Consider the following 23,462-nt stretch of genomic DNA (forward strand, 5'->3'; position numbering starts at 1 on the left):
GACTAGCCCGACTAACCCTTTTTAGGAGAAAAGTAAAGTGTGAGTGCCTTGATTCAGAATTCTGTTATGAGAAGAATCATCACTCACCCCCATTGAAGGTGACCAGAAACGGCCTGTTTGTTCTCGATGTCATGAAAGAGGTTTTGCCTGCATTTATTCGTCCTCCAAGAAGAAACCAGGTCCAGCCAGGGGAACACGAAAAGCAGCGAGGCGCACTGCCAGGTCCCCAGAAAAGGCCGCTCATTCATTTGTCACTCCTGAGCAGAGTGACGAGCACATGTCTTCATTCTTTTCCGACATCTTTGTTGCTTCTCCGGCGACGGGATTCCAGTTGGATGCTGCTGCTGGCTTCGGAACGGGTGATGGTGCCTCACAGCCGCAGTCTCTCCTTGCCGGGTTGACACCTCTTGACCCCGGAGCTGGGCCATCCGTGTCCTCGGAGTTAGGGATTTCCCCAGAGATGCAGGCGAAGCTGTAAGTCCTGCTACCAACCATTCTTGTCTCAGAGTTGATTAACATTGCGCCACATATTAGAGTTCATGACTTCTTCGACTTCGTCCATTATTCCATGCCCTTATTCCGGAAAGACGAGTTTCTCCAGCAGTACGAGGATGGAATGATCAACCGTTCTATTCTGCTTACTGTCCTTGCTGTCACAGCAAAGTCTCTCGGCCTACCGCAAGGTTCGCAGGTAGCCAATATCGATGATTGTCTGCAACAACTGTTAAAGAATGACCCATTGGACGGCCCGACCCAGCCGGCCCTGCTGCTAGACGCGTTCCGGCAAAGCTGCCTACTCGCGTTTTATCGTTTCCATCAGGGTCATGGTGGGGATGCATGGGACTATATCAGTCGTGTCTCGCGCAAAGCTCTCCGATTAGGACTACATCAGCTAGATTCCACTGATCGGTACAGCTCATTTGACGACATCCTGACCACTCCCGCCAACCTGGAAGAATGGAGATACGTTTGGTGGTGTATCTACTGCTTGGACTCGTACTCGAACATTATGGCAGCCACCCCCTTTGTCGTGGAAAAGGAGAGCATACGGACTGCCTTGGTAGCTACTTCGTTGGAGGGCTTGAGCGATAACCAAGATGGCAGTCCTGTAGAACAATTTCTGCCTACGGATACTAGAGATCTGTGGCGCATCTCGGCGGAGATGAGCGCCCGCAGTACCCCTGCCTCATATTTCAACATGCATATTGTCACAACGACTCTCCTAAGAGAAGCGGCAGCTATTTTTCGATTACGGAGGCAGAGCCCCTCAGAAAGTCTTGAGCAGAGACGCTCTCAATTGGGAGATCACCTGTCGGCCGTGCTGCTTTCCCTGCCCCCACAGTTTCTCCGCGAAGCTCGCAACGCCTTTGCCAATGAATCCAGCGTAGACCATCATGCGCGGCTTGTCTGTCTACTTCATCTTCACGCAGCACGGCTTTTGAACACAATCACGTTTGATCCCTCGGACGATTCGGCGTGGATGACATCCTGGCAGCGATCACTGGCCCACTCCGAGGACATTGTGGCTGTCATCAGAGAATGGGACAGCCGGTACTGTTCGACTGTCGACCCAGCCATTTGTCTGATTGTATTGTGTACCTTGATTCTACTGTACCTACATGAAATGCACGAGGCCACGCCTGGAGTGCCTACACTTTCCGATCGTCTCCAGGCAGAGAGGAACATACTACTTTTGTTTTTGGAGCAGTTTGCCAGGATATGGGCACTTCCCAGGTCACTCAAAGGTGGGTCCAAAATAGTTACTTTGATTTCTACCGTGACATGGCTTGAAGTCTGACTTCTACTAGCATCATTCGAGAAGTTTACCAGTGCTGTCCATGGTCCCCTCTCCTCCTATGACATTGGCCAGGTCCTGATACACGTGCCTGGACCCTTTCGGCCATGGAGGGGACTTCTTGGTTTCGCCCCAAATCCGCGGGACCCGTTGCCCACACCACAGGAACCCGGAATTGACCTTTCTGGGCTTGACTTTTCGTTTGACTTTTTCTCGCCTTTATGATTATTTTCGTCTGGGACTTCGATCACCTGTCATGGTTATATCCGTTGCTGCACCTCCGCTGGTGCCCTCTCTTCATCACCGAAGCACACTTATGTACCGTTATGGAGCAAGGCTGAGACAATGCGTACATTATAAATTAACATAATAAGACAATAATATTACATATTAGCCAACACGACCTAGACCAGAGAGTTCCTATACCTCTACATAACGACCGCCACTCTACCTTGCCTTATTGTCCCCAAAGTCCTTCGGCACCTCAGGACCCCATATGGACAACGGCCCGACAGGTTCCCTCCGAGTCGGATTATCCTCATTCACCATGTCTCCGTCCGCGTAATGCTCGATCTTAAACCCACTGCTATCATACCAATAATCGAAAATCTGACTGCCGAGGATATGCCGTCCCACGCCCCAAACCGACCTCCACCCTTTCTTAGCAAGATACCTGTGCCCCATCAACTGCTCGTCAAAGTCCGCTACCTCGAACGAGCTGTGATGGAGGTACGTCTTGCGGACATTCGGCGGCGCCCGCTGGAGGAACAAACTGTGGTGGTCGGAGTACTCCGCTCCCAGATCCAGATGCATGAAAGTCAGGACATCGACGTGCGGGAACTGCGGTAGGTTAAGGATATCCGAGTGCACGAAGTTGAAATTCGACGTGTAAAAGTCGAGCTCGGTGTCGAACTCCCGACACACGTACCCGTAGTGGCCCAGCTTGTGCACCAGCGCAGGTGCCTCGCGGTACCGCTGGAACTGGCCTAGTCGTTTTTTCTGGAAGGGTGTGTTGTACGGCCCTTGCGACTCGTGTGTCGCGGACGGGGGCTGCTCGGTTGAGGTGTCGACGCTGCGCTCGGTCTGTCCGTAGACGACGTGGAAGAAGGTGCCGTTGGGTCGGGCGAAGGTAATCAGCTTGCCGCCGCCGGGGGCCTCGTCGAGCTCCTTGAGGACGGCGCCTGGGAGCGCTGCGGCCTTGTTGAAGTTCGCCTCGTCCTTAGCTACCCAGGCGCCGCCTAGGAACCGTGATCGGCCGGTCTGGCTCTGCGAGGCGACGTAGACGTATGGGTCTTTGCCGTAGCCGCGGTAGTAGATGGTGTTCCCTTGGCGTTGCTCGGGTATGAAGCCAAAGTCCTTGGCGAATTTGTCGAATTTCTCCAGGTCTCTGTGTTCGAAGTAGACGTGTCCGATTCGGGATAGTTGGATTTTGGATGGGTTGTTGGTGACGGTAGGGATTGAGGACGGTGGGAAAATCCAGTCTTGCCATGATTTAGGCAGACGAGCAATCACGTCGAGGATGAACAGAGACATCTCGCTGTTTGCGATGCGATTGTGCCTTCCTGTAGTAGTATGCTGTGATGTTATGCGTGGAAAATGCAACCTAAGCTAGTCTGTGTTCGTTCTGTCAATGATGGAGAGAATGCCAGGTATACTAACAAGATGAAACAAATAAAGAGTTCTATTTCTATATTATATCTGAATAGTTGGGACAAAATCTGTTAACCTCGCCATCCCATGTGTTCCCGCGGGAGAATTCCCAACTGGCGGATATCAAGACTCGCCGCGGGACAACTTCGGAGTCACTAACTATACTCACTCTTTGATTTACACACCATGCAAAATGTTAAAGTGTTTTAAGTCCTATATCAGAAAATTGCAGACCCTTTTATAATAAACTTGCCTGACAGCCACCCTTTCCACTCTCTGCATTTTCAGTTCTCCAATGAATACCGACGTGGTTATTGTTGGCGGTGGCCCGTCAGGCCTCACTCTAGGGCTTGCTCTGGCAAGACACCAGGTTAAAGTAAGTGGATACCTTTTATATCCGTTTGAAGGAGATAAACTGATTCTGCTCAAGTCCATGATTCTTGAGAAAGAGCATGACATCACACAGGATCCTCGAGGAGTCGTACTCACAGGTGATGCTCTTCGAAGCCTATGGACCCTAGGACTGGGGAAGCACGTCTCTTCGATAGGGCAGGGTAGGTGCTATATCCAGGCCATCAGTTCATTTGAGAATCAGAGCTAATTTCAGCTACACGGTAGAGCTACACTCGCTGAATTTTCATACGACTACCCATCAGAACGAACCTTTTTACAGGACCAAACTTGACTCGGATGTGCTGGAACATGCTCTGCCGAGTACCATCCTGCAGAGCCAACCGCGGCTGGGTAAGAACCCCGCGCACTGAATCTCGTATGATTCGCGATGGACCAATCTGACTGATTGCGCAGAGTATTTCCTCAGGCACTTGGTGTCCTCCTCAAAATATTGCACCCTCCAATCAAGTTGCGAAGTGGTTAGTCGCGACGAGCACGCCGACGGCGTCACCGTTCACTACCTCGACAGCAAAAAAGCACCCCACCAAATTCACGCCGCCTGGCTGGTCGGAGCAGACGGCAAAAGAGGCATCGTCCGCAAACATTTCCTGGAGCCGTCCGCTGGTGTCCGTCAGGAACCCGGGATCTTCGAGTACGAAGGCACATGGATAGCAGCCAATCTCGAGATCACCCTCCCCACGCCGCAAAGCCACCCCGACCTTGCGCTCTGGGCGGCTGGACTTGACCCTGAATCGGTATACGACCTCTTCTGGCCGGCGAACTGGCACTTCTGCCGGCCACCTGGAAAGCCGGTAGCCTGTGGCCGCTTTGGTCCGCATTCGGATCGACTGTGGCGCCATGAATTTGCGGTCCCCGAGTGGGACGACTCGATGGACGCAAATGCCATATTCTGGGAGCATCTCACCCCGCTCATCACACGAAACATCCGGCCGCTGCACGGCGGCTGCCCTGCAGAGGTAACTTTTCCCCGGGATTGTATTGAGGTGCTTCGCTGTCGCCCGTTCCGCTTCAGTCACCGCGTCGTTAATAAATGGTTTACCGAGCGGACCATGCTAATTGGAGACGCGGCACATGTATTCCCGCCGTTCGGTGGGCAAGGGGTGGCATGTGGTGTCCAAGACGCCGTCGGGCTAGCCTGGCGACTCGCCATTCTTACCAAGATTGACTCTCTGGCGCACTCACGGACTCTGCGGGAATCTCTTCTTCAGGCATGGGCGGACGAACGTCGCATGGGCACTGATAATTCCGCCCGGCTGACCCGACAGAACGGCGAGTTATGCAACAAAGAAGGTTCATGGTCCTTATCGGTACAGCTCGCCTGTCTGAACATTGCCGATGGTTTCCTCGGGGCTCTGGGTATACGTTTCGGGCCGTTCGGAGCAGATAGCCAAGGGTACCGCGGCTGTGTCGGGGGCGGCTTCATTACCGAGCACGGCGGAGGGATCAAGCTGGGCCAGGTCTACGTGCAAACACGTCATACAGATGCCCCGGTCCTGAGGGTTGAGCTGTCCGATCAGGCGCTGCGGCGCGTCCCTACCATCCTGACTCTTCTTGTCATCGCCCCTATCCAGTCCTCTGAAACAAAGCAGGAACTGGTCGCTCTCCCTCAGGTGCTGCGGCAGTCTGGAATGGACCCTGCAGTGTTATCGGAGCAGTCAATTGTGCAGTTCGATCCTTCCGACTCATCAGAGCACCTCCCCGGTGGGAGTCAATGGCCGGTTTGTCGTGTAGCACCTGCGGGCCTGCTCATTGGGTACCCCGTCCGTCCAGGATATAGCTCTGCGCAGTTCATGCGTCGTCTTGGTGACTCTCGCGCTCGATATGTGATTGTTAGGCCGGATAACATCGTTATTGCCATGAGCAGAGACCTATATGGCCTGAAAAGTAATCTGGGCGCGCTTGAAAAGTGTCTGTCTTAAAACTGATTGATTATTTGATCTGCAAATTTTCTTGTTACTGTCACTGCTTGCTCTTTGTCTGATCTTACCCTACTGTATATTATCTGCAAAGTCTAATATTGCAACAAGTAATCTTTCATATTTATATGTGCCATTCCCTAACCTGTCACAAGGCCTTCAGGGCTATGCAACGATCTGTCTAAGCTCTCACATACACAGGGTACCTTGCCAGACACTATCCCAGAGCTACAGATTGGCAGACACAGCACAACGCCTTAACTAAACCCCCACTTCATACCATGTCGCGCTGTTTACAGTAGCAAGAGATCTAGCAAGATATTCTCCTTATTACATGACCATAATCAATATACAGACTTAGGTGACAGGGAGGATACAGCAACTGAGAACTCCCCGGAGCTCAACCTTACACCAGCCACAGACTGAACCTATACCACAATCTGGACTTGATCAATTTCCAGACAAGGGTCCTGATCATCTCATAAGAGGAGACACATTAGTACAAGCGTCCACCATTCGGAGAAAAAAAAAAATGTTTTTAACAGATGTGATGTTAACAGGCTCCAAAGAAGGCGAAAGGTCATCTCACAGCATATTGTCCTGGCCCTCTTCAAACGCAATCTGATTTTTCAGCACTCCGAGAGCGGTAATCTCAATTTCGACCGAATCCTTATCCTTGAGGAACTGTCGAGGGGTTTGGAAGGCACCCACACCGGCGGGAGTCCCTGTCATAACAATTGTATATGCGGGAATCGTGGTGCCTAATCAGAACAGCAGAAAAAACAATTATTAAACCAGTCTGCTCGTCGCTTCAAATTCGAGACATATTGGACGTAGAGACACTTACCCTGTGACATCCAACTGAGAACCCTCGCCGGCTCGTAGATCATATCCGTTGCGAGGTGAGAGTCTTGCTTGACTTGTCCATTGATGCGCGTAATCAACCGAGCCGTCTTCGCAGCCTTGTGCCACACGGACGGATGAACCAGCACCGGGCCAACCGGCGCAAATCTATCAAAGGCCTTGGCGTAGAAGAACTGCCCGCCGGACTGCTCGGGGAGTTGGAAGAATCGGCAGGAGATGTCATTCCCGATGGTATAACCCAGAATACATGAGGATGCTTCTTCGACGGTGAGGTCTCGACACTCTCGCGAGGTTACGAAGCAGAGCTCACCCTGTTATTCAAGATGTGGGCATGGTCAGACTTTGTCCACTCGGTCGTACTTTATACAACGTTGAACGGGCTTCAATTAATAAGGACAGTACTCACCTCCCAGTCTGGTAGATGGGACGCACAGAACCGGTTCATCGCGATTGTCTCGTCGGGACCGGCCAGAGCAGCAGGCGGCTTCGTCCACAACGGTGGATTCGCGGGGACATTCAGCTAATTTCCTGATCAACCTCTGTCTGGGGACCTCGTATGGGGACCTCGTATAGTGACCAACTTACATTTGCTTCTTTTGCATGGCTCTTATAGTTAAGCCCGACACAATAGACCGGCAAATCGTGTGCAGGGACAGGAGAGAGGAGCTGTAGACGATGTGAGACCGCGTTCAGAGGTGAATATCATTCTTATGGACTTGTGATACCTTGGCAATGGTAGCGACTACACCATTCTTCTTCTCCTTCAGTTCTTCGAATGAGTGATGTGCGTTGATTTGGGCCCCAATGACGGGCCCCGTAGAGTCGATGTCGGCAAAGAACCTGTCTCCCTTCTCGTTTTCAAAGTGGATCAGATACTTGAACTCAGGCATTTTCAGTGGTTTTTGTTCCTTCGATCGTTTCTGTCGTTGAGGCCGGATCTCTCTTGGGGAATTTTAGGGCGAAGGTTAGAGTGAGCAGGGCATGCAGGAGATCTCAGGAGGGAAGCCAGGTCTTGTGGAAGTGTAAAAACGTAGATAGTAAAACTTCAGGCGAATTATAGATCTACTAATACAGATGGTAACTACTTTTCCTCGGCTCCTGGTGATGATATGCCGTAGAACAGTGGATAGGGTGGAGATTCCCCCGCGGAGGATCTTTGGCGGAGGGTTCAGACCCACGGTTTCTCTGGACTGGAGCCGAACCAAATAATCATAGCAATAGTACCTACCAAGTAGAAAACTACGGCCATCAAGGCCGTTGCCCTTCTTGTTTTAGTAGGTGAGCAGTGCCGCCCTGAGCTCGCGCGACTTGGGTGAGCGGGTCTGTGGTGGGACTGAGCAAGATGTGCATCATCAGTCTGACGTCCCGACAGCTGCAGCTAGCAAGACTGCGTCGGCTTCTAATTCCGCCGCAAGAGCTACTCCGAACGCCGTGACCTGGGGTGGATTAGGTGCTTTGCTCAGTGTATATTCAGTGGTGTTAAGTGCTGCTTTGTTCTGATAATGGAGTGCCTATAATAAAGTAGAATAGCTGTGCCGTTGCGAAGCTTCACTACATTCAATAAGAAAACCTGGCATTGCAAGTAATTTATCTGTCTCTGCGATCAATTCATTAGTCCTAGGGTCACCTTTACAAAGTCAATATCAAGATTCCAGTTGCTTTCCCTTGTCTTGCTAGCATACATGCTAGGCACCTACCACTACTCTCATCTCAAACAAACTGCATATCCTTCCTTTCAAACCAATCGAAAAAGCTTGTTCGAATCCAATAGCCTGGTTCCCATCCATGCCAGTGCTGCTCGATGACTCACTCTTGAATGTATTTGGTTCAACACTGCGCCAGACACGGCTCTCAGCACCCCGGTTTCGATCCCAGTCGCCCTCTTCAAATACCCCACCAGTCTCCTTGGCTCGGGCCAGACACAACTCGAACGGTCTTGGAGATGGAAAGATCGAAAACTCATCACCCCTGTTGCGCAAGAGTGCGATAGAGCTCATCCGCCCGGTAAAGCACTTTCTCAAGCTGAGCCACCATAGCATCGCGTCCTTGCTCTGCGTCGCGCTTAGAAAAGCTTATATTTGGATCGGCCCACAGCACAAGCATGATATCCTTGCAGTAGCGGAAATGCGTTTGTATGAGTGTAATAATCGCGTCGTATGCACCCCATGATATCTTGAGTTCTGCGGAGCTGCTGCCCCTGGCAGTTGGATAAAGGTGTGGAAGATTGCAGAAGATTATAGCAGAGCTGATGCAAAATTGGCTTTCGGGAGATACAATCTCCACGCCTTTAGTATACCTGAAAGGTGTATAAGTCAGACACAGGTCAAATGGAACAAACACCTCGTCGAGCTTCGCAGATCCTAACAACTTACTCCATTCGTAATCGATTCAACGTCCACTGGAGCCCCGCATTTCCGGACAGCGTAGGGTGTAAAGCACAGGTAATTTGACTCCTAATAAGTGTCGGGTGTTGTTGAGCATTTTCTCCACTGTCGGTCGATTGGTGGTTAGAACAGCCCAGGGCGCTTTGCTCCTGGAGTTCTGCCCTAGGCGTTCCATGTTCAGCTGGATAACGCCGGAATCGTAGCGGTATAGACATTTTTTGTCATCTGCTGCATGTTGAAAATCAGGCATGGTGTGGGAATGAGAAAAGAATCTGGAGTAAGAAGTGGCAGCGGAAGCCGTAGCCTGAACTCCATATTTGAGCATGAGGCTGAGCACCCCCGCCTTTCCGGTGGGGTAACGAGTCTTGATGTGGAAGAGCTTCATTACTTTTTTAGCATGATAAGAGTCCTAGTTATAGAGAGTAAGGGCACAGTGCTCATAGATTAAGTGCTTTAGTTACATTTAATAGTGTGTGAAAGGTGACAGATAATATACTGAGGCGCCGCATATGTCTACTCTTTGATGTAGCACTATACCAACAGGTACAACAATAACATGACGAGGGAACTATGCAACTAAGATAAAGCGAACTAGAATATCAAGCAAAAGTATCAGATGTCGAGGGACCAGCCCTAAATATGCAGCGTCAAGAAAAACAAAAAAAAGAACAAACAAGTAAGGGATCCTTGGATCTGTAAATAGCCAGGCTGGAGGCGCATAGAAAATCTAAATTGGGCCAAGGGCAGACAACGGCCGACGTGATACAGTTCCATGCACTCTCTCAGCATGGTTCATCAATGCCGACTTACTCTCTAGCTCTTCCTTGCAGATGCTGCATTTGACCCGCATGTCTTTCGGATATCGTATGGCGTGAAAGTCAACAAAGTGACGGCCGAGGGACCCAGGGGTACCAAAGTCTTTGACTCGCTCACGTTCCGGCATACGAGGATTTCCCAGGCAAAGAAAGCAAATGTTCGGCCGTTCACGCCGAGCTTTAATGCAGACAGACGCAATTGCTTGGGAAAGAGTGGTCTTTTGTTCCTCAAATGAAGTGGATTCTTGCCTTTTCGCAGGGGGAGCAGACGGTAAGACATCCAAGGCGCGACGTTTCTGCGTAATGTTTGGTCGCCTCGTGGGTGATCCCTCTTCCACATCACAGAAAGCGGTAACCGCGTTGATTGCAGCAATCCGGCGCCGATACTCCTTTTCGACAGTTGAGCCCGGCATGGTCAGGATGGTGTCGATCAATATCATATGCTGGGGGTCATATATCCTGTCCGCTCCAGAGCACCCATCACCTCTTCATCTACCAGCTTTCCAGCAAGTTGCCTCTCACTGTCAATCACCGGCTGCTCGTCCTTATATCGTTCCAGATTCTCACGCACTAAGCGGTTACGTTGCCGTTGCCACTCATTCAGACGACAAAATGATTGGACCACTTCCTAGTGATCTGGTCGTCAATCAACATCTAAGAAAACATCACCACCGAGATAACACCATCGAGTCGGCGGAGGCTGAGATTGAGAATATATATATATATAAAGCAGGGCAACAGGCCTGGCGGCATACAATATGGGGCTACAGGAAGAAAAAAGGAGCCTCCAATTTTAGTATCTAAACAATTGTGTTGTTACCAGCCTAGATAGCTAAAAGATACCCAATTTAATCAGGATCGATTGTGCATTGGTGGCATTATGGGTAGTTGAGTCTCCTGCATAGCACCATTACTGGATAGACGAGTTCTATAGGCGCAGGGTATTGCCTATCATATAGGCTTGATCTCCCTTTAGTACACAGGGTGATAATCGTTTACGAATGCTAACAGCAAGCAGTTAATCATGACAATGTAGACAAGGAGCTATGAGCCTGACACTGATGCTTGGGTCTTATCATAGATGGAGGCCCATTCCTGCGTCAACTACCAAAGTATAGCAAATATACATATAGTTTGCAATGTCTGTTTATTTAGAGAAGTATTGAAAGGCCTATGAGTGGTTACTTAGACTGTACAACCCATCACTCTTAATAGACATCATGACTGATTCTGGTATATCAGATCCCTCATAAGCCCAGGGATCACCTTTAAATCCAACGCAGCCTCCAGATCCTCCTTATAAACCCCTGTCTCCACCAAAAACTCCCGCACAGGCTCTGTCGCCCGCAGATAATAGCATAAACAATGCACCACACTGCGCCCCTTGGTATCCACAATCCGCACATCCGCTCCATTTTGAATCAAAAACCGGATTATCGGGGTTATGGGGCCCCCAGGAGAGCGCGGCGGAAGTATCGTCACCGTATGGAGCAGCGCCGTCTAGCCCATGCCCGTCTAACTACGTGCATTGATGTCCGCTCCCGCAGCAAGCAGAGCCTGCGCTTTGGGTATACTCCCGATAGCAGCGGCGCAGTCAAGCGGGGTGACCGTATCACAATCATCCTCACTTTCAGGCCCACTGGTGCACTCGTGCAATTCTCTGAAGATGTTTTCTCCGGACTCGTAGCCGCCCATTAGAATGCCAGCGTCCGCGCGCGCCCAGACGTCCGCCCTGTGCGCAAGGAGGTAGCTGATTAGGGGGGTGTTGTCAGCCACTGGTCGTGTGCAATTGGCCCGAAGGATTGGGTCCTCGCCGAAACAGTGAGTAGCTAAGTGCAGCGCGGATGCGTTTCTGGGGAATGATGGGAGGGCGGAGATATCTACAGCGCATTCCTCGATGAGAAACTTGACCGTGCTGAGGTGGTTTTTTGCTGCCGCAAAGTGTAGTGGGGTCCAGCCGTAGCTGTTCGCATCGTCTGCTGGCAGATACGTATGCTGGAGAATCCACGCAACCGTCTCTACGCGCCCGGCCTCCGCTGCGCGGTGCAGAATCGTTGAGTTTGAGGTGCTCCGCGCGGTCATATCCGCTCCAGCGTCAACCAATGTCTGCAGGAGAGATAGCGAACTGCTGTATGCTGCAGTGTGGGGGATGGTTTCGTTGTACTGATTCCGCAGCGTGACACTCGCCCCTGCGCGGAGAAGCACTGCGACCGCATCCTTGTCATCAGACTCAACAGCACTAAAGAGAGCACTTTCTCCGTTTGAGGCGGCAGCATCGACCTGGGCCCCAGCCTGCACGAGCACCTCGATAATTTCCCATGCATTGGGGCCCTTCGCGGCATAATGCAGCGGGGTCATACTGTGTTCGGGGCAGGAGTTCACGTCCGCGCCTTCGCGCAACAAAAACCACACACAATCCAGAGATCCAGAGGCGGCCGCCTCGTGCAGAGGAGTCATTCTGTCGAGATCGGCCCGGTGGAGAAAGCCATCATGTTAGTGTTGAGGCTTGAGCTTGTTCCAGATGAACTCCAGGATGGCGAGATTGCCGACCCTTGCGGCGACGTGGATCTCTGTCGCGTGAACTCGCCCATGAATCCTTTGACATTATGCTCGTAGAGTAGCTGGACGATGTCCAAGCGCTGGTGCCTGATGGCCACGCTGAGCGGCGGATTACTGTAAGGCTCATCTGGGGAGACGTTGCGGTTGAGCAGGTGGCGGGCGGTGGCGATGTCGTTCTTCCTTATAGCGGTTATCAGGAGTTCATCTGGCCTCTCTGTTGCCATTGCTCTGTCTATGTCTGCCATATCTGTGTGTGGTGTGTCTCTACTCGACGTTGGTGGATGAGAAATGGTTGAAAAATGAGGAAAAAGGATGGACGGAATGGTGGGGTTTAAGCAAGTCGGATTTAGTGGGTACAACTACTGACTACAACCTGATCAATCACGCATTCACGTTTCACGCCTCAAGATAGCTTATGCTGAGAGAACTTGATAGTATAAATGATTACGATGCAGGAAGCTAGTTCTGGTATATCTAACAATAGAATGACTAGGATACCGTGATGGAGCATGTTTACGCCTCTAAAGGTAGAGATAGCACTAGAGAGAGCCCTAACATGACTTCCATAGTACAATTGCCATCAGACTCAAAGTAACAAGATAATCTAGACTACAACAACGCACTGCACATTTAGTGGCCTCTATCTATCCACCATGGATATATCTAATTTGCTGCGGCACCCACTCTGTCCATCCCGCCATAATCTCCCTCTCAACCATGAGGAAATTGCGACTCATTCCGTCCCTGAACTGCTGATACTGAGACGTATGGAACTCGAAGGGGTTGTCGCTGCCTGGGTAGATCGGTCTGAATGCTTGAGCCCCAGATATCCCTGGTCATACAGAGTACGCGCGAATTCCGCCAGTTCTGTTGCGTAATAATGGTTGCCCGCACCACTCGGGGAGCCGCCTGGGCAATGTACCACCGCTGTCCTCTGGGGCATTGCAGGGCTCTAGATCGCGTATTTTCTGTGTTGGGATTGCCGTCACGGCCGTCATCCCGGTTCCAGATCCGATTATCACCACGCGCGCCGTTGTCGAGGGTTTGCCCGTGGAAAACAGTGATGCTGCTGCAGCCAATGTACATTTGGCCCTTCTTTGGCCGAAACAAAAGCCCATCCTGTGAATGTGTCAGTCTTCTTCTTACTGAACGTGCAGCAGATTCCCGCGGTCCATCAGAGAATGGCGAGAAAGGGACGTACATTGTTGTAGTGGAAATGGAAAACAACCCATTTGTCGTTGTCTGTTTCTTGATACTCGTTGGCATTGGCCCCCAGAGTCCCGATCTCGCTTCCAATCCAATAAGCTATTTCCAGTAAAGGACCTTCTCTGCTCCCGTCGCCATTCCGGTCGTTGAAATGTTCCCACCGGGCATAGTGCAGGGTCAGGTCTCCATTCCTGGTGCCGCGCAGGATGGTCCGCATGGTCGGCTGCCCATTTACCTTTGAGTCGGTAGATATATCAACGATATTGATATGTCGTTCTTCAAGGTCTGCATTGTCACTCTCCGCCGCAGGAGTACCCCTTTTCGCCGGGGCGTTGCCCTCGGCCTCTTGAATGGTGCATAGGTCATCGACAGCCGTGACCATGCAGTTCAATGCCTCGTCAGCCGTCCGCGGGTTGGCCATCAAGTCACTGACATAGGCATACCGATCAATGCCACCCCCGGACTGGTTGATCGCAGCATTCATCTCGGCCATCAGGAAATGGTCGCCGTACGTCACCGGCGGCCCGGTATGGTCGTACAGATCGATGAGGGCCTGGACGTTCGACACCATCGTTCGCGCATTGTACGTGTTGAAAAGCTCAAAGTCGTACAGGTTCAGTTTGGTCCGCTCCACCAGTGCTTGATCCTCTTCCGGCGACCAGGAGTAGCTGTGGAAATCAGGCGGGGCCCCTGGATCCTGCATGTATCTTGAGATCAAGGACTGATACTCGTAGTAGTATAGGTGATTGGGGTCGCGGGGCTCAACGGTGGTGGTGTTCGGCTCAGTACTGCCCCCGTCATCAGTCTTTGGGGGAGGCGGGGGATCTCCTGCTCAGCAGTATGCCTCCCAGCCCAGCCCGCAGTCGCCTGCATGCATTCCCAGCCGGGTTTGTCCTTCGAGGCAGGAGCTCTCGCAGAATGCCTCCGCTCTCAGGAAATTGGTGGCCTTCTTTTGCCACGAGCACTTCTTGAACTGCCAGGGCACCTCGCCCTTACAGCAGAAGCTCTTGGCTCCCTGCGTACACGTCTGCTCTCCGCTGGCGCCGTTGGAACTGGCAAAGACAAACGTCGGATAATCGCTGGGGCAGTTTTTATGGCCGCTGGACGAGGAATACAGGCCCGCGCTTCCCACCCACTTGCATTCACCATAGGGGGCTGTAGACGGCGTGACAGTGCAGCAGGCAGACTGATGCTTGGTCTGGCAGTATGGATAGCCCAGTGTGCCAACTTCAACCTCACCGTCCTTGCACCCGGGGCTGCAGTTCCTGCTGTGTTTTGGCATACCGCGCCATTGACAGCTGGGCAGGTCCACGTCGCCTGGACAGCAGAACTTGCGGGAATCCTGACCCGAGTAGCAGTAGGTCTCGTCAGTCATACTGAGAGTGTCGCTGTCTTGCGCCTGATCCATTTCCACCCGGCGGGACAATTCTCGCCGCAGTTGGTCCAACGACACACGTCCACATTGCTGCCGGCACTATCATCCCTCTTGGTCAATGTCAACGGAGCTGCGCTCGCGGCAGAGTACGAAGGCAGCTGCATTCATTTCTTCCCAAGGCCGGTCATCAGCCCTTCGGCAGAGGTTGACTTATGATTGTCATGGCTGATGGCCCACACCATCACGCCCCCAAGCACTGCGAGTTTAGAGGACTAACCTTAACTAGTTTCTAATACAATTATATTCAAAACAGAACCTTAGCAACGAGGCCATCATCGTGCACATTACAATTGACACTAACATGAAGAGAAGAATGTAAAAGCAGCTTACAAGTCTTTGGTAGACAGTCTATTGGCGAAAGGTTATTCTCAATTACTGAGAGCATGAAGCATTATTTAGTGTGCAACATTCCAGATCATGACGATTTTAAGGTGGTGGTTGTTGTCTGAAAGCAGTGTTGGGTAACCAGTTGGCGGATGCCCAGTGGATGCATGCATTGGGTGTGGCAGGCAAGGTGGGGTGCATGGACAAGGGACAATAGAGCTTTGGCTTCTATTTAATGGACGGGCTGGAACGGGGGCATTTTCAGGTGGGGATTCGGACGGGTAATCTAATCACGCCGTCACCGACCGCGTTGCAGAAATCCCATTTCCAAGTTTCCCAAATCCGCAGTGGTGGATCCCTGTATGTCTTACCCCGGTTCAGGGTGACATATGCTTCTATTGAATCATTGGATTTCTAAGTCATTGCAACGAGGAAGCTAGTCTGATTGAGTGACGGTGTTGCATCACCGCCCGTGCTTTTCTTCATTAAGACTTAATTTCAGCGGAAAAATTATATATCTCCTCAACTCCGGATTCTCAAGTCCAGAACTCTCCATCTTAAAGGCAACCATACGAAAATGTTGTCGGTCAACATCCCTACCTACTCGAAACCATCCGGCTACCAGCTTTCTGAACTCCCGAAGCCGGAAATTCAGGACCCGAAAGATGTTCTTATCAAAGTTCATGCTGCCAGTATAAATCCGATCGATGTGAAAAAGGCCGAGGGTATGTTAAAGTTTGTGCAGAAAGACGCGTATGTGCATCTCATCTAGATCGCCAGAAGGTGACTCACTCTGAATGGCTCAGGTTCCCATATAAGATTGGCTATGATTGCGCCGGTACAGTCGCCGAGGTTGGAGCAGGTGTGACGCGGTTCAAAGTCGGAGACGCAGTCTACGTTAGATTACCGGAAACATGTCGAGGTTTGTGATAATCGAGAAGAGATGCTCGTATTTGAGCTGACAAAATCAAATTAGGCTCGTGGAGTGAGTATGCCAAATGTGCAGAGGAATACATCGCTCTCAAGCCACCGTTGTTGTCGTTTGAGAGCGCAGCGTCGATTCCATTAGCGGGAATGACGGCTCTTCAGGCGCTGAGAAAATATGATGGCGATCTTTCTGGGAAGACTGTCTTTGTACCGGCTGGATGTATGCTTCGCCTGATTATCACATTACGTTCTCTACTAACACAATGGCAGTGAGCGGGACCGGTCTATACGCCTGCCAACTTGCAAAACACGTTTTTAATGCCGGGAAGGTGATCACGACCGTCTCGACATCGAAAGTTGCCAAGGTGGACGAACTCTTAGGAAAGGGAACCGTCGATCAGAGTAAGAAGTCCATCCCATATCTCACCATGCAATGACTGCTGACCCGATGCAAGTAATCGACTACAAGAAGGTCGACCCAAAGACTGCGATCGAGCACGGTACTGTTGATTTCTTGTTCGACACAGCAGGTGTCGCCATGGAATACCTTTGTTTGATGCGACCAAAGACCAGTTGGATTGTGTCTATTGCAACATCCCCTTCAGGAAACCAGCTGCAGGATTTTCTTGAAGGCCGCAACTCTGTCCCAATATATGTCAGACTCGTACTGAATTTGCTGGATTCCATCCGCAAGATGCGCGCTCGACGCTACGGTGTTAGCTTTACATACATGTTCCTGCATGAGAATGGCAAGGACTTGGACGCGATGCGGGAATATGTTGAGGATGGTAAATTAAAGGCGGTCGTCGGGACTACAGTGGATATGTCCGATATTCAGGCCGTGCGAGCCGCCTGTCAGGTTGTATACAGCAACCAGGGAGGCCTTGGAAAGGCTGTGATCAAGGTTGCTCCGTCTGAGAATTGACCATGAGTACTTGCGATGTCTTCAAGAAGACCCAGAGGCGCTGATGGTACCTCCTTTGAAAATATGTTGTGGTGGAGTGGCTTTGCTTTTGTCTTGATTTATACATTTTGTGACTTTAGCTAACTTGTGGACTACTCTAATTTCATAATATACTAGTAGGTAGTAACGTACCAGCTTCATCAAGAATGTCAGTAATAGACCTTTTTCCTGCGCTCAAGTGAGGAAAGATCAGGTATTACAAAGACTGGCCCTGAGTGATCCGACCTTGTATCGCACCCGATCCCGCATATGTTCGCTTGATTTACCCTCAGTTATTCTGAAGACCATCCGTGGGTGATCTCTTCTAGAAATAGTAGGTTGGCATTGCTACCACCGCGTAGTGTAGCTAGGGAACTAGATGTTCCAGAAGCTGCAAATCAGGAAGCTAATATTCACCGGCATGTATCGGATCTTAGGCCTCCCGGGGATCCGTTCTCTCGGATATCGGGACAGCTACAAAATGTAGACTGCCTGGATCGACGCTTGTTGTCGTAGGGCTAGAACCGTGCAACTCAGAAGTTTCAATGGCCGTATGGGCCGACCGAGGCACATACCGAGGATCCACTGACTAGCCCTAGGTCGGGGCAACAGTCTATCCGGTTTGCCATGTGGGGAATAAATCGGGGACCTACATGGCGGAAGATCTTATAGTTTGTCCTTCTCATACGACTGTCATTTGGAGATCTCCACTAGCTGGATCAAGGCAAGGTTGCGAGTATCTGTGAGGTTGCAAGAGCTTTCTTGCCACCAGAACCAACGAGTGAAAAAGGGACGAATAAGTAGATATCTCGTTATGGAAAAGTCACGTGAGATGCCGTCTAGATGTCTTCGCCATTGACCCCCTTTGTCTCCCCCTTTCTAGGTAGTCACGAATACCATCGTTCTCTCTCATTCGACTCCGCAGTAGACCTGAAAGATATATGGGGCTGTATGAATTTTTTTTTTTTTTCAATACGGAGGACAAAGGAGACAATAACACGACCCCTGTGAAAATGGCGGCGTTTGTTACAGAATTGTTAAATCCTGGCAATTACTTGGGAGGAGTGAGGTTTGATCCTGAGCGAGATATACAAGACCTGGCAGGCAAAGTTGTTTTGGTAACTGGAGGTAGGACGTGCTCCCTGATTCCAATCGAAGCCGTTGTAGAAGGTCCCTAACATTCTAGGAAATGCTGGACTGGGGAAGGAATCCATCCTCCAGTTAGCGAAGCATAACCCGGAGAAGATATTCCTTGCAGCACGCTCGAAAGCAAAGGCAGAAAGTGCCATTAGCTCTCTCAAAGGACAGCTCTCGAATAACGTGAACATTGCATGGCTTCCTCTGGATCTGACATCTGTCCAATCCATCAAAGATGCAGCCCAGCAATTCTGCGCACAGTCATCACGGCTCGATATCCTAATGCTCAACGCAGGTGTGATGGCGCTTCCGCCAGGGGAGACAGAAATGGGTCATGAGATCCAACTTGGTACAAACCATACTGGCCACTTTCTTCTGACCAAGCTCCTGCTCCCGACCTTGTTGAGAACTGCTCAGGAGCCGAACTCAGATGTGCGGGTTGTCTCATTATCTTCAATTGGACATAATCTCGCACCATCATTTGAAACCATCGTGGATCAGGACAAGTTGAAAAGAGTCCATACAAACCTTCGATATGGAGCCTCCAAGGCAGCCAACATTCTGTTTGCTGCCGAGCTTGCAAGGCGTTTTCCTTCAATCACCTCTGTATCCGTTCACCCGGGTATCATATTCACGGATCTTTACGGCCCTGCGAGCGAGTTCTCTACCGTCGCTGCCTTGAGTTCGAAATTGCTAAGCATTTTTGGAACGCCGGTCCGTGCGGGAGCCTATAACCAGCTATGGGCCGCTGCGGGTGCGAAGAAGCAGGATCTCGTCAATGGGGCGTATTATGTCCCAGTAGGGAAGCTCAAGGCTCACAATGAATACACCAAAAACGAAGAGCAAGGGCGACGTCTCTGGGACTGGACTGAGGCTGAGCTACACAAGTTTGGAGCGCTTACTTGATTCGGTTTCATAACCCACTGTCCAATTTGGCTTTCTTCGGATGGATGCTTAACTACATATAGCATGTTAATATATAAACTATGCCTGGCAGACTAACTTTGCATTTGTAAGTTCCTCTTATAACTAACTTGTATCCACTATTTCCGGACACGATTTTAGTCGCTAATTAAAATTCTAGGAGGGCTTCAGTCTCTAATATCGGTTGCTTCAGAAAAACCAGGAGTCTAGGGTACGACATGGGAAATATTTTACAATTAGATGAGGTAGTAAGCCAAGCATAATATCTGGTATGTCACCACATTCCTCCTATTGGGTAGTATTCGTGTATACTACGGAGTACGGATACCTAGTTACAAGTGGATCCTTTTAAACATCCCCGCGTTTCGGTCTGGTACCGGAGATGTCATCGGATAAGACCAGACACATCAAATATTCCGCACAACCACCGTTGCAAGCATCAATCGGAGCTCGTTAGCCATCTAGTCCAATCGAAATCTCCAGTTAGGTCCTCTTCCATAACCAAATCTGCATTGTCTACCATGCCTCGCATGAAACGAAAGACCAAGGCAAGGACATTCTGAGCCCATTCGCTACTGTTACAACATCTGACCCTCCTACTAGGATGAGGACCTTAAGCGGGTCCGTGAAAACCAGCGCAAATGTCGGCAACGAAGGCGTGACTACGTGGCCGAACTAGAAAGCAAAATCGCAGCTTATGCGGAGGCTGCGGCTGAGGCCGATAGGTGGCGAAAGGCTGTGGAAGGAGACCTCCGCAGAGAGAACGAGGCACTGCGGACCCTGTTGACTTCAAGCGGCCTCGATGTCCTGGGGCATAGTACTGCCGAAAAGCATCAGGAAGTTGTCTTGGACGATATACAAACGAGTCTCAGCTTCGCGGCAAATACTGTGCCGACCACCCTTGAACTGCACGCTGACTTGATGGCCCTGCAGTTGCCGAACGTATGACTATCCGACTATCCACCGTGCCTAAAAGGTGTGCGGTGCCACTCGCAGAAGCCATGACTAACTAACATCTCTCAGGTTACTCCTACCTTTGGATTTCCCGCTACGACACGGGAAGTCGCAAATACTGGACCTGCGGCGCCTTCGAGCGTGGATTTTACGCCCTCGCAATCTACAGATCTAAGCACTTGCCTGGACTTTCGGGTACCCACTCTCCATGGACCGACCGTACCGGATGAAGAATCGCAAAGCCGTCTGCTTGAGCTCCTGCCTCCGACTAACCAAAGTACGACCGGTCTTGATATCACCATAGGATTAGTTGATCCTATTCTACAAGACACGACACTGTGCGCTGTTGCTATTCACCTTGTCCGTCACTGTAATAAGAAGGCTCTAAGCATGGTGGAGCTGGACGCTAAGCTCCGTCACGGGTATAGGAATGCTAGGTCTCCTCTGGAAGGTTGTAGGGTCACTAACTGGGTTTTACTGTCCGTCCTGGCAGAAATTATACAATAGTCCCATTTTGTTTCTTGCTTAACTATTGTGTTAGTCCTAGAATTATCGATGTCAATAAAATGTTGAAGGATCATCGACAGCAGTGGCCAATCCCACCAACCTAACTAAAGGATACTACGGGAATAGAAATAGATATGAAGCCGGTGACATATCGGTCATCTTTGCTGGTGGACGCTTTAGGAGGGGTAAGGAATAGTGGTGACATACCAGTTATACGGCTGCCCAATCACCTGGTGACTTCGCCGTGCCTCACACATACTTGTGCGTAAACCCCTGTTGCTTGAGCTTCCAATGTACGAGACTCCTACCTTTGGCAGCTGTACGCTTTGGCCTAAGGATATAAATAGTCTAACTTCCTCTCATCGGCTCGCTCTCATAGTTTCGAATCAATCTACGTCAAAGATCACCTTGTCTCTTTCCTTTTGTTTCACCTATCCACCGTCCAAGAGCATTGAAGCTGCCAGAGAACAATCACCAGCACGGAAGTCTGTTGCAATGGCCGAGGATACCTATCAACACGTGCGGTCCCGCTATGGTGACATCGCCAAACGCACAGGCGACACGGTCCATGATAAGGAAGACGATATCGCATTAGCGTTTGGGTACAGCGCGAAAGACCTACGTGCCCTTCCAGGCAAAGCAAACCTAGGATTGAGTTGTGGCAATCCAGTGGCACATGCCAATCTCAAGGAGGTACCTGGCACAAGATTCGTGGTCGTGTATTCACACATTCTAACTCTCTGATGATTGAACTAGGGAGAGACGATCGTCGATCTCGGAAGTGGAGGCGGCATCGATGTTCTTCTAGCCGCTCGCAAGGTCGGACCAGAAGGAACTGCCATCGGGATTGACATGACGAAGGCTAGCTAGCGATTCTGTCGCTTGAGGAGCTATGGACTAATATCTCAACCAGGGCATGATTGATCTCGCAAAGAAAAACGCCGAAGCGGCTGGTCTGTCGAATACGCGGTTTATTGAGGCGTCTATCACCTCGATCCCGCTTCCAGATGCCAGTGTCGACTGTATTATCAGCAACTGTGTTATCAATCTTATCCCGTCAAAGGATAAATCGACTGTATTCCAAGAAATTGCTCGCTTGCTGAAGCCAGGCGGAAGGGTTGCTATCAGTGACATCCTGGCCAGGAAGGAGCTTCCAGCGAGCATCGTCAACGATATAGCTCTCAATGTAGGGTGCATTGCAGGGCCAGCCAGGTTGCAGAGTATGAGGACTATCTCAGACGCGCAGGATTCAAAGGTACATGCTGAGGTTCCACGCGGACCTTGCGGTTCCGTTGCTGATATGACTGCAGATATTCTGATGGTCGATACTAAAGCAGACCTCAATCTCTATAAACAGTCCTCCTATCTAGGTCAAAGTAGTTGCTGTGGCCCAGCAGATTCCCGCAAAGAGTGGCCAGCTGGATATTCTGAGATGGACTTCAACGAATGGGTTGGTAAGTTTCCTTCAATCCAGTACTGCTTATATGGAGACGTTAATCATCTGTACAGCCTCTTTTCAGATTTATGCTGTCAAATAGAGCAGTTTCGTGCAGGACGCGTCTTAGAGAGCTGGGGTCTGAAATGAAGCATGATGCATTTGATACCGAACGACTCAAGTTGATTATCTAATTATTCGGCTCTCTTCCGTCTTCCCGAATTCCATTTATTATGAAGTATTCTTCTAGCTAGGAGAAAGCAATATCTATCGTCAACAGATCTAATCCTTCCAACCTAATTGGTTTATCACGGCTTTCACAGCGTAGACAAGGCCCAACAGCACTGGCACCTCAGTTAATGGCCCCACTGTGGACGCAAGACCCTGGTTGCTGTCCGCTCCAAAGACTCGCAACGGCATCAGCGATACCAGCTTAAAGTTGTTGCTAGCTGCAGTAAAGCTCTGCGTCGCCGCCAACTTATACCCGAAACCCACCTTATACGTGATAAAAAGAGTCGCGAAGAATATGAGGGCAAAGTAAACAATAAGGGGAGCCGCAACCCGGACAACAGATATCTGATGCACTACTTGGCGGCCTTGAGAAGCGAACAACACCAGGATGGTGAACAAGTGGCCAATCAATGACCAGGGTCTGGCCCATTTCAGAAAGACTACATCATACCATCTTGGACGTGCAACCCATCGGAGGGTCGCGTGAGGATCCAGCGCCTAGGGGATCCCGAGGAACACAGCCACACTTTTCGCGGCGGTATTATATTGAAATCCAACGGAATCGCCGCTGATGACTGAATAAAAGAGACACCCGTCGGGGCGAACCATCGTTGTTGAAGCCACGCGTGAAGAAGGCATTGACATCACCGACCAAAAACTAAAAATCTTAACTGCAGATGCTGTCCAGGCCAGCGACGTTGTTATCACTATGGGCTGCGGCGATGCTTGCCGCTTCTTCCCAGGCAAGCGCTACCTTGATTGGAGACTCGATGATCCCGCCGGGCAAACCTTTGATGCTATACGCCCTATACGTGACGAAATCCGTCGTCGAGTCGAGAATCTAATCTGAGAGACGTTAGACTCTCGCTGAATCTTGTACTCCGCCATCAGCAGATGTACGCTGTCGCGCAGTGCTACCCCAAAACGTTGCTACCCGGCAACTAGATGTACCTAATTGTTGCCTTGATGAATAAAGGCTGCAACTTACTGTGAATAGAAGTTGAATTCCAAGCCACAAACATTCCATTGATCTGACGGAGGG

General features: G+C 50.5%; 13 protein-coding genes across 13 annotated transcripts; 7 read left to right on the plus strand and 6 right to left on the minus strand.

Moving 5' to 3' along the window:
- Positions 1–277: 277 nt before the first annotated feature.
- On the plus strand, positions 278–1,798 carry P174DRAFT_376628 (transcription factor domain-containing protein; the record flags this gene model as incomplete). Its single annotated transcript, XM_024822703.1, has 2 exons — positions 278–474; positions 535–1,798. The coding sequence occupies 2 exons, from the start codon at positions 278–280 to the stop codon at positions 1,796–1,798; spliced, it is 1,461 nt and encodes a 486-aa protein (XP_024679763.1).
- A 444-nt stretch (positions 1,799–2,242) lies between these two features.
- P174DRAFT_424009 (2,4,5-trihydroxytoluene oxygenase) lies at positions 2,243–3,328 on the minus strand (the record flags this gene model as incomplete). Its single annotated transcript, XM_024825166.1, has 1 exon — positions 2,243–3,328. One exon carries the CDS (start codon positions 3,326–3,328, stop codon positions 2,243–2,245), a length of 1,086 nt encoding a protein of 361 aa, XP_024679764.1.
- Positions 3,329–3,655: 327 nt separating this feature from the next.
- On the plus strand, positions 3,656–5,778 carry P174DRAFT_495505 (putative monooxygenase; the record flags this gene model as incomplete). The annotated part of the gene is made up of 2 exons (XM_024830866.1): positions 3,656–4,003; positions 4,266–5,778. The coding sequence occupies exons 1-2, from the start codon at positions 3,741–3,743 to the stop codon at positions 5,776–5,778; spliced, it is 1,776 nt and encodes a 591-aa protein (XP_024679765.1). The 5' UTR covers positions 3,656–3,740.
- Positions 5,779–6,360: 582 nt separating this feature from the next.
- On the minus strand, positions 6,361–7,529 carry P174DRAFT_434227 (fumarylacetoacetate hydrolase family protein; the record flags this gene model as incomplete). The annotated part of the gene is made up of 5 exons (XM_024825854.1): positions 6,361–6,536; positions 6,623–6,950; positions 7,046–7,159; positions 7,225–7,305; positions 7,365–7,529. The coding sequence occupies 5 exons, from the start codon at positions 7,527–7,529 to the stop codon at positions 6,361–6,363; spliced, it is 864 nt and encodes a 287-aa protein (XP_024679766.1).
- Positions 7,530–8,236: 707 nt separating this feature from the next.
- P174DRAFT_285473 (uncharacterized protein) lies at positions 8,237–9,290 on the minus strand. The gene is made up of 2 exons (XM_024821562.1): positions 9,012–9,290; positions 8,237–8,935 (listed from the first exon to the last, which is right to left on the minus strand). Exons 1-2 carry the CDS (start codon positions 9,236–9,238, stop codon positions 8,602–8,604), a joined length of 561 nt encoding a protein of 186 aa, XP_024679767.1. The 5' UTR covers positions 9,239–9,290; the 3' UTR covers positions 8,237–8,601.
- Positions 9,291–9,750: 460 nt separating this feature from the next.
- On the minus strand, positions 9,751–10,251 carry P174DRAFT_434229 (uncharacterized protein; the record flags this gene model as incomplete). The annotated part of the gene is made up of 1 exon (XM_024825855.1): positions 9,751–10,251. One exon carries the CDS (start codon positions 10,249–10,251, stop codon positions 9,751–9,753), a length of 501 nt encoding a protein of 166 aa, XP_024679768.1.
- Positions 10,252–11,539: 1,288 nt separating this feature from the next.
- Positions 11,540–12,289, minus strand: P174DRAFT_344837 (ankyrin repeat domain-containing protein; the record flags this gene model as incomplete). Its single annotated transcript, XM_024821712.1, has 1 exon — positions 11,540–12,289. A coding segment is annotated over one exon (750 nt), but the record flags the coding sequence as incomplete, so codon positions are not given.
- Positions 12,290–13,108: 819 nt separating this feature from the next.
- On the minus strand, positions 13,109–15,287 carry P174DRAFT_495513 (uncharacterized protein; the record flags this gene model as incomplete). Its single annotated transcript, XM_024830867.1, has 3 exons — positions 14,589–15,287; positions 13,599–14,324; positions 13,109–13,516 (listed from the first exon to the last, which is right to left on the minus strand). Exons 1-3 carry the CDS (start codon positions 15,009–15,011, stop codon positions 13,109–13,111), a joined length of 1,557 nt encoding a protein of 518 aa, XP_024679770.1. The 5' UTR covers positions 15,012–15,287.
- A 370-nt stretch (positions 15,288–15,657) lies between these two features.
- P174DRAFT_412427 (NADP-dependent oxidoreductase) lies at positions 15,658–17,386 on the plus strand. Its single transcript, XM_024824301.1, has 5 exons — positions 15,658–16,115; positions 16,169–16,284; positions 16,339–16,509; positions 16,560–16,691; positions 16,745–17,386. The coding sequence occupies exons 1-5, from the start codon at positions 15,940–15,942 to the stop codon at positions 17,212–17,214; spliced, it is 1,065 nt and encodes a 354-aa protein (XP_024679771.1). The 5' UTR covers positions 15,658–15,939; the 3' UTR covers positions 17,215–17,386.
- An 859-nt stretch (positions 17,387–18,245) lies between these two features.
- P174DRAFT_434233 (dehydrogenase with different specificitie) lies at positions 18,246–19,275 on the plus strand (the record flags this gene model as incomplete). The annotated part of the gene is made up of 2 exons (XM_024825856.1): positions 18,246–18,360; positions 18,419–19,275. The coding sequence occupies 2 exons, from the start codon at positions 18,246–18,248 to the stop codon at positions 19,273–19,275; spliced, it is 972 nt and encodes a 323-aa protein (XP_024679772.1).
- Positions 19,276–19,615: 340 nt separating this feature from the next.
- P174DRAFT_412434 (bZIP transcription factor) lies at positions 19,616–20,802 on the plus strand. Its single transcript, XM_024824302.1, has 3 exons — positions 19,616–19,841; positions 19,897–20,235; positions 20,317–20,802. Exons 1-3 carry the CDS (start codon positions 19,815–19,817, stop codon positions 20,752–20,754), a joined length of 804 nt encoding a protein of 267 aa, XP_024679773.1. The 5' UTR covers positions 19,616–19,814; the 3' UTR covers positions 20,755–20,802.
- Positions 20,803–21,106: 304 nt separating this feature from the next.
- P174DRAFT_515105 (putative UbiE/COQ5 family methyltransferase) lies at positions 21,107–22,359 on the plus strand. Its single transcript, XM_024832132.1, has 6 exons — positions 21,107–21,447; positions 21,511–21,615; positions 21,668–21,940; positions 21,967–22,009; positions 22,065–22,208; positions 22,264–22,359. Exons 1-6 carry the CDS (start codon positions 21,250–21,252, stop codon positions 22,290–22,292), a joined length of 792 nt encoding a protein of 263 aa, XP_024679774.1. The 5' UTR covers positions 21,107–21,249; the 3' UTR covers positions 22,293–22,359.
- Positions 22,360–23,024: 665 nt separating this feature from the next.
- P174DRAFT_376536 (uncharacterized protein) lies at positions 23,025–23,270 on the plus strand (the record flags this gene model as incomplete). Its single annotated transcript, XM_024822695.1, has 1 exon — positions 23,025–23,270. A coding segment is annotated over one exon (246 nt), but the record flags the coding sequence as incomplete, so codon positions are not given.
- Between the last annotated feature and the right edge of the window lie 192 nt (positions 23,271–23,462).

The sequence above is a fragment of the Aspergillus novofumigatus genome, assembly GCF_002847465.1.
Source record: "Aspergillus novofumigatus IBT 16806 chromosome Unknown P174scaffold_7, whole genome shotgun sequence".
Taxonomy (NCBI): Eukaryota; Fungi; Ascomycota; class Eurotiomycetes; order Eurotiales; family Aspergillaceae; genus Aspergillus; species Aspergillus novofumigatus.

Excerpts from the sequence above, each read along its gene's own strand:
- P174DRAFT_285473 (XM_024821562.1), bottom strand. The coding sequence starts at position 9,238 with ATGTCTATACCGCTACGATTCCGGCGTTATCCAGCTGAACATGGAACG. Across the intron at positions 8,936-9,011 it reads TTGAATCGATTACGAATGGA|GTATACTAAAGGCGTGGAGA; the intron begins GTAAGTTGTTAG and ends TACACCTTTCAG.
- P174DRAFT_412427 (XM_024824301.1), top strand. The coding sequence starts at position 15,940 with ATGTTGTCGGTCAACATCCCTACCTACTCGAAACCATCCGGCTACCAG. Across the intron at positions 16,510-16,559 it reads TGTCTTTGTACCGGCTGGAT|TGAGCGGGACCGGTCTATAC; the intron begins GTATGCTTCGCC and ends ACACAATGGCAG. Across the intron at positions 16,692-16,744 it reads AAAGGGAACCGTCGATCAGA|TAATCGACTACAAGAAGGTC; the intron begins GTAAGAAGTCCA and ends ACCCGATGCAAG.
- P174DRAFT_412434 (XM_024824302.1), top strand. The coding sequence starts at position 19,815 with ATGCCTCGCATGAAACGAAAGACCAAG. Across the intron at positions 19,842-19,896 it reads GCATGAAACGAAAGACCAAG|GATGAGGACCTTAAGCGGGT; the intron begins GCAAGGACATTC and ends CCCTCCTACTAG. Across the intron at positions 20,236-20,316 it reads TGGCCCTGCAGTTGCCGAAC|GTTACTCCTACCTTTGGATT; the intron begins GTATGACTATCC and ends AACATCTCTCAG.
- P174DRAFT_515105 (XM_024832132.1), top strand. The coding sequence starts at position 21,250 with ATGGCCGAGGATACCTATCAACACGTGCGGTCCCGCTATGGTGACATC. Across the intron at positions 21,448-21,510 it reads CACATGCCAATCTCAAGGAG|GGAGAGACGATCGTCGATCT; the intron begins GTACCTGGCACA and ends TGATTGAACTAG. Across the intron at positions 21,941-21,966 it reads TCAACGATATAGCTCTCAAT|GTTGCAGAGTATGAGGACTA; the intron begins GTAGGGTGCATT and ends AGGGCCAGCCAG.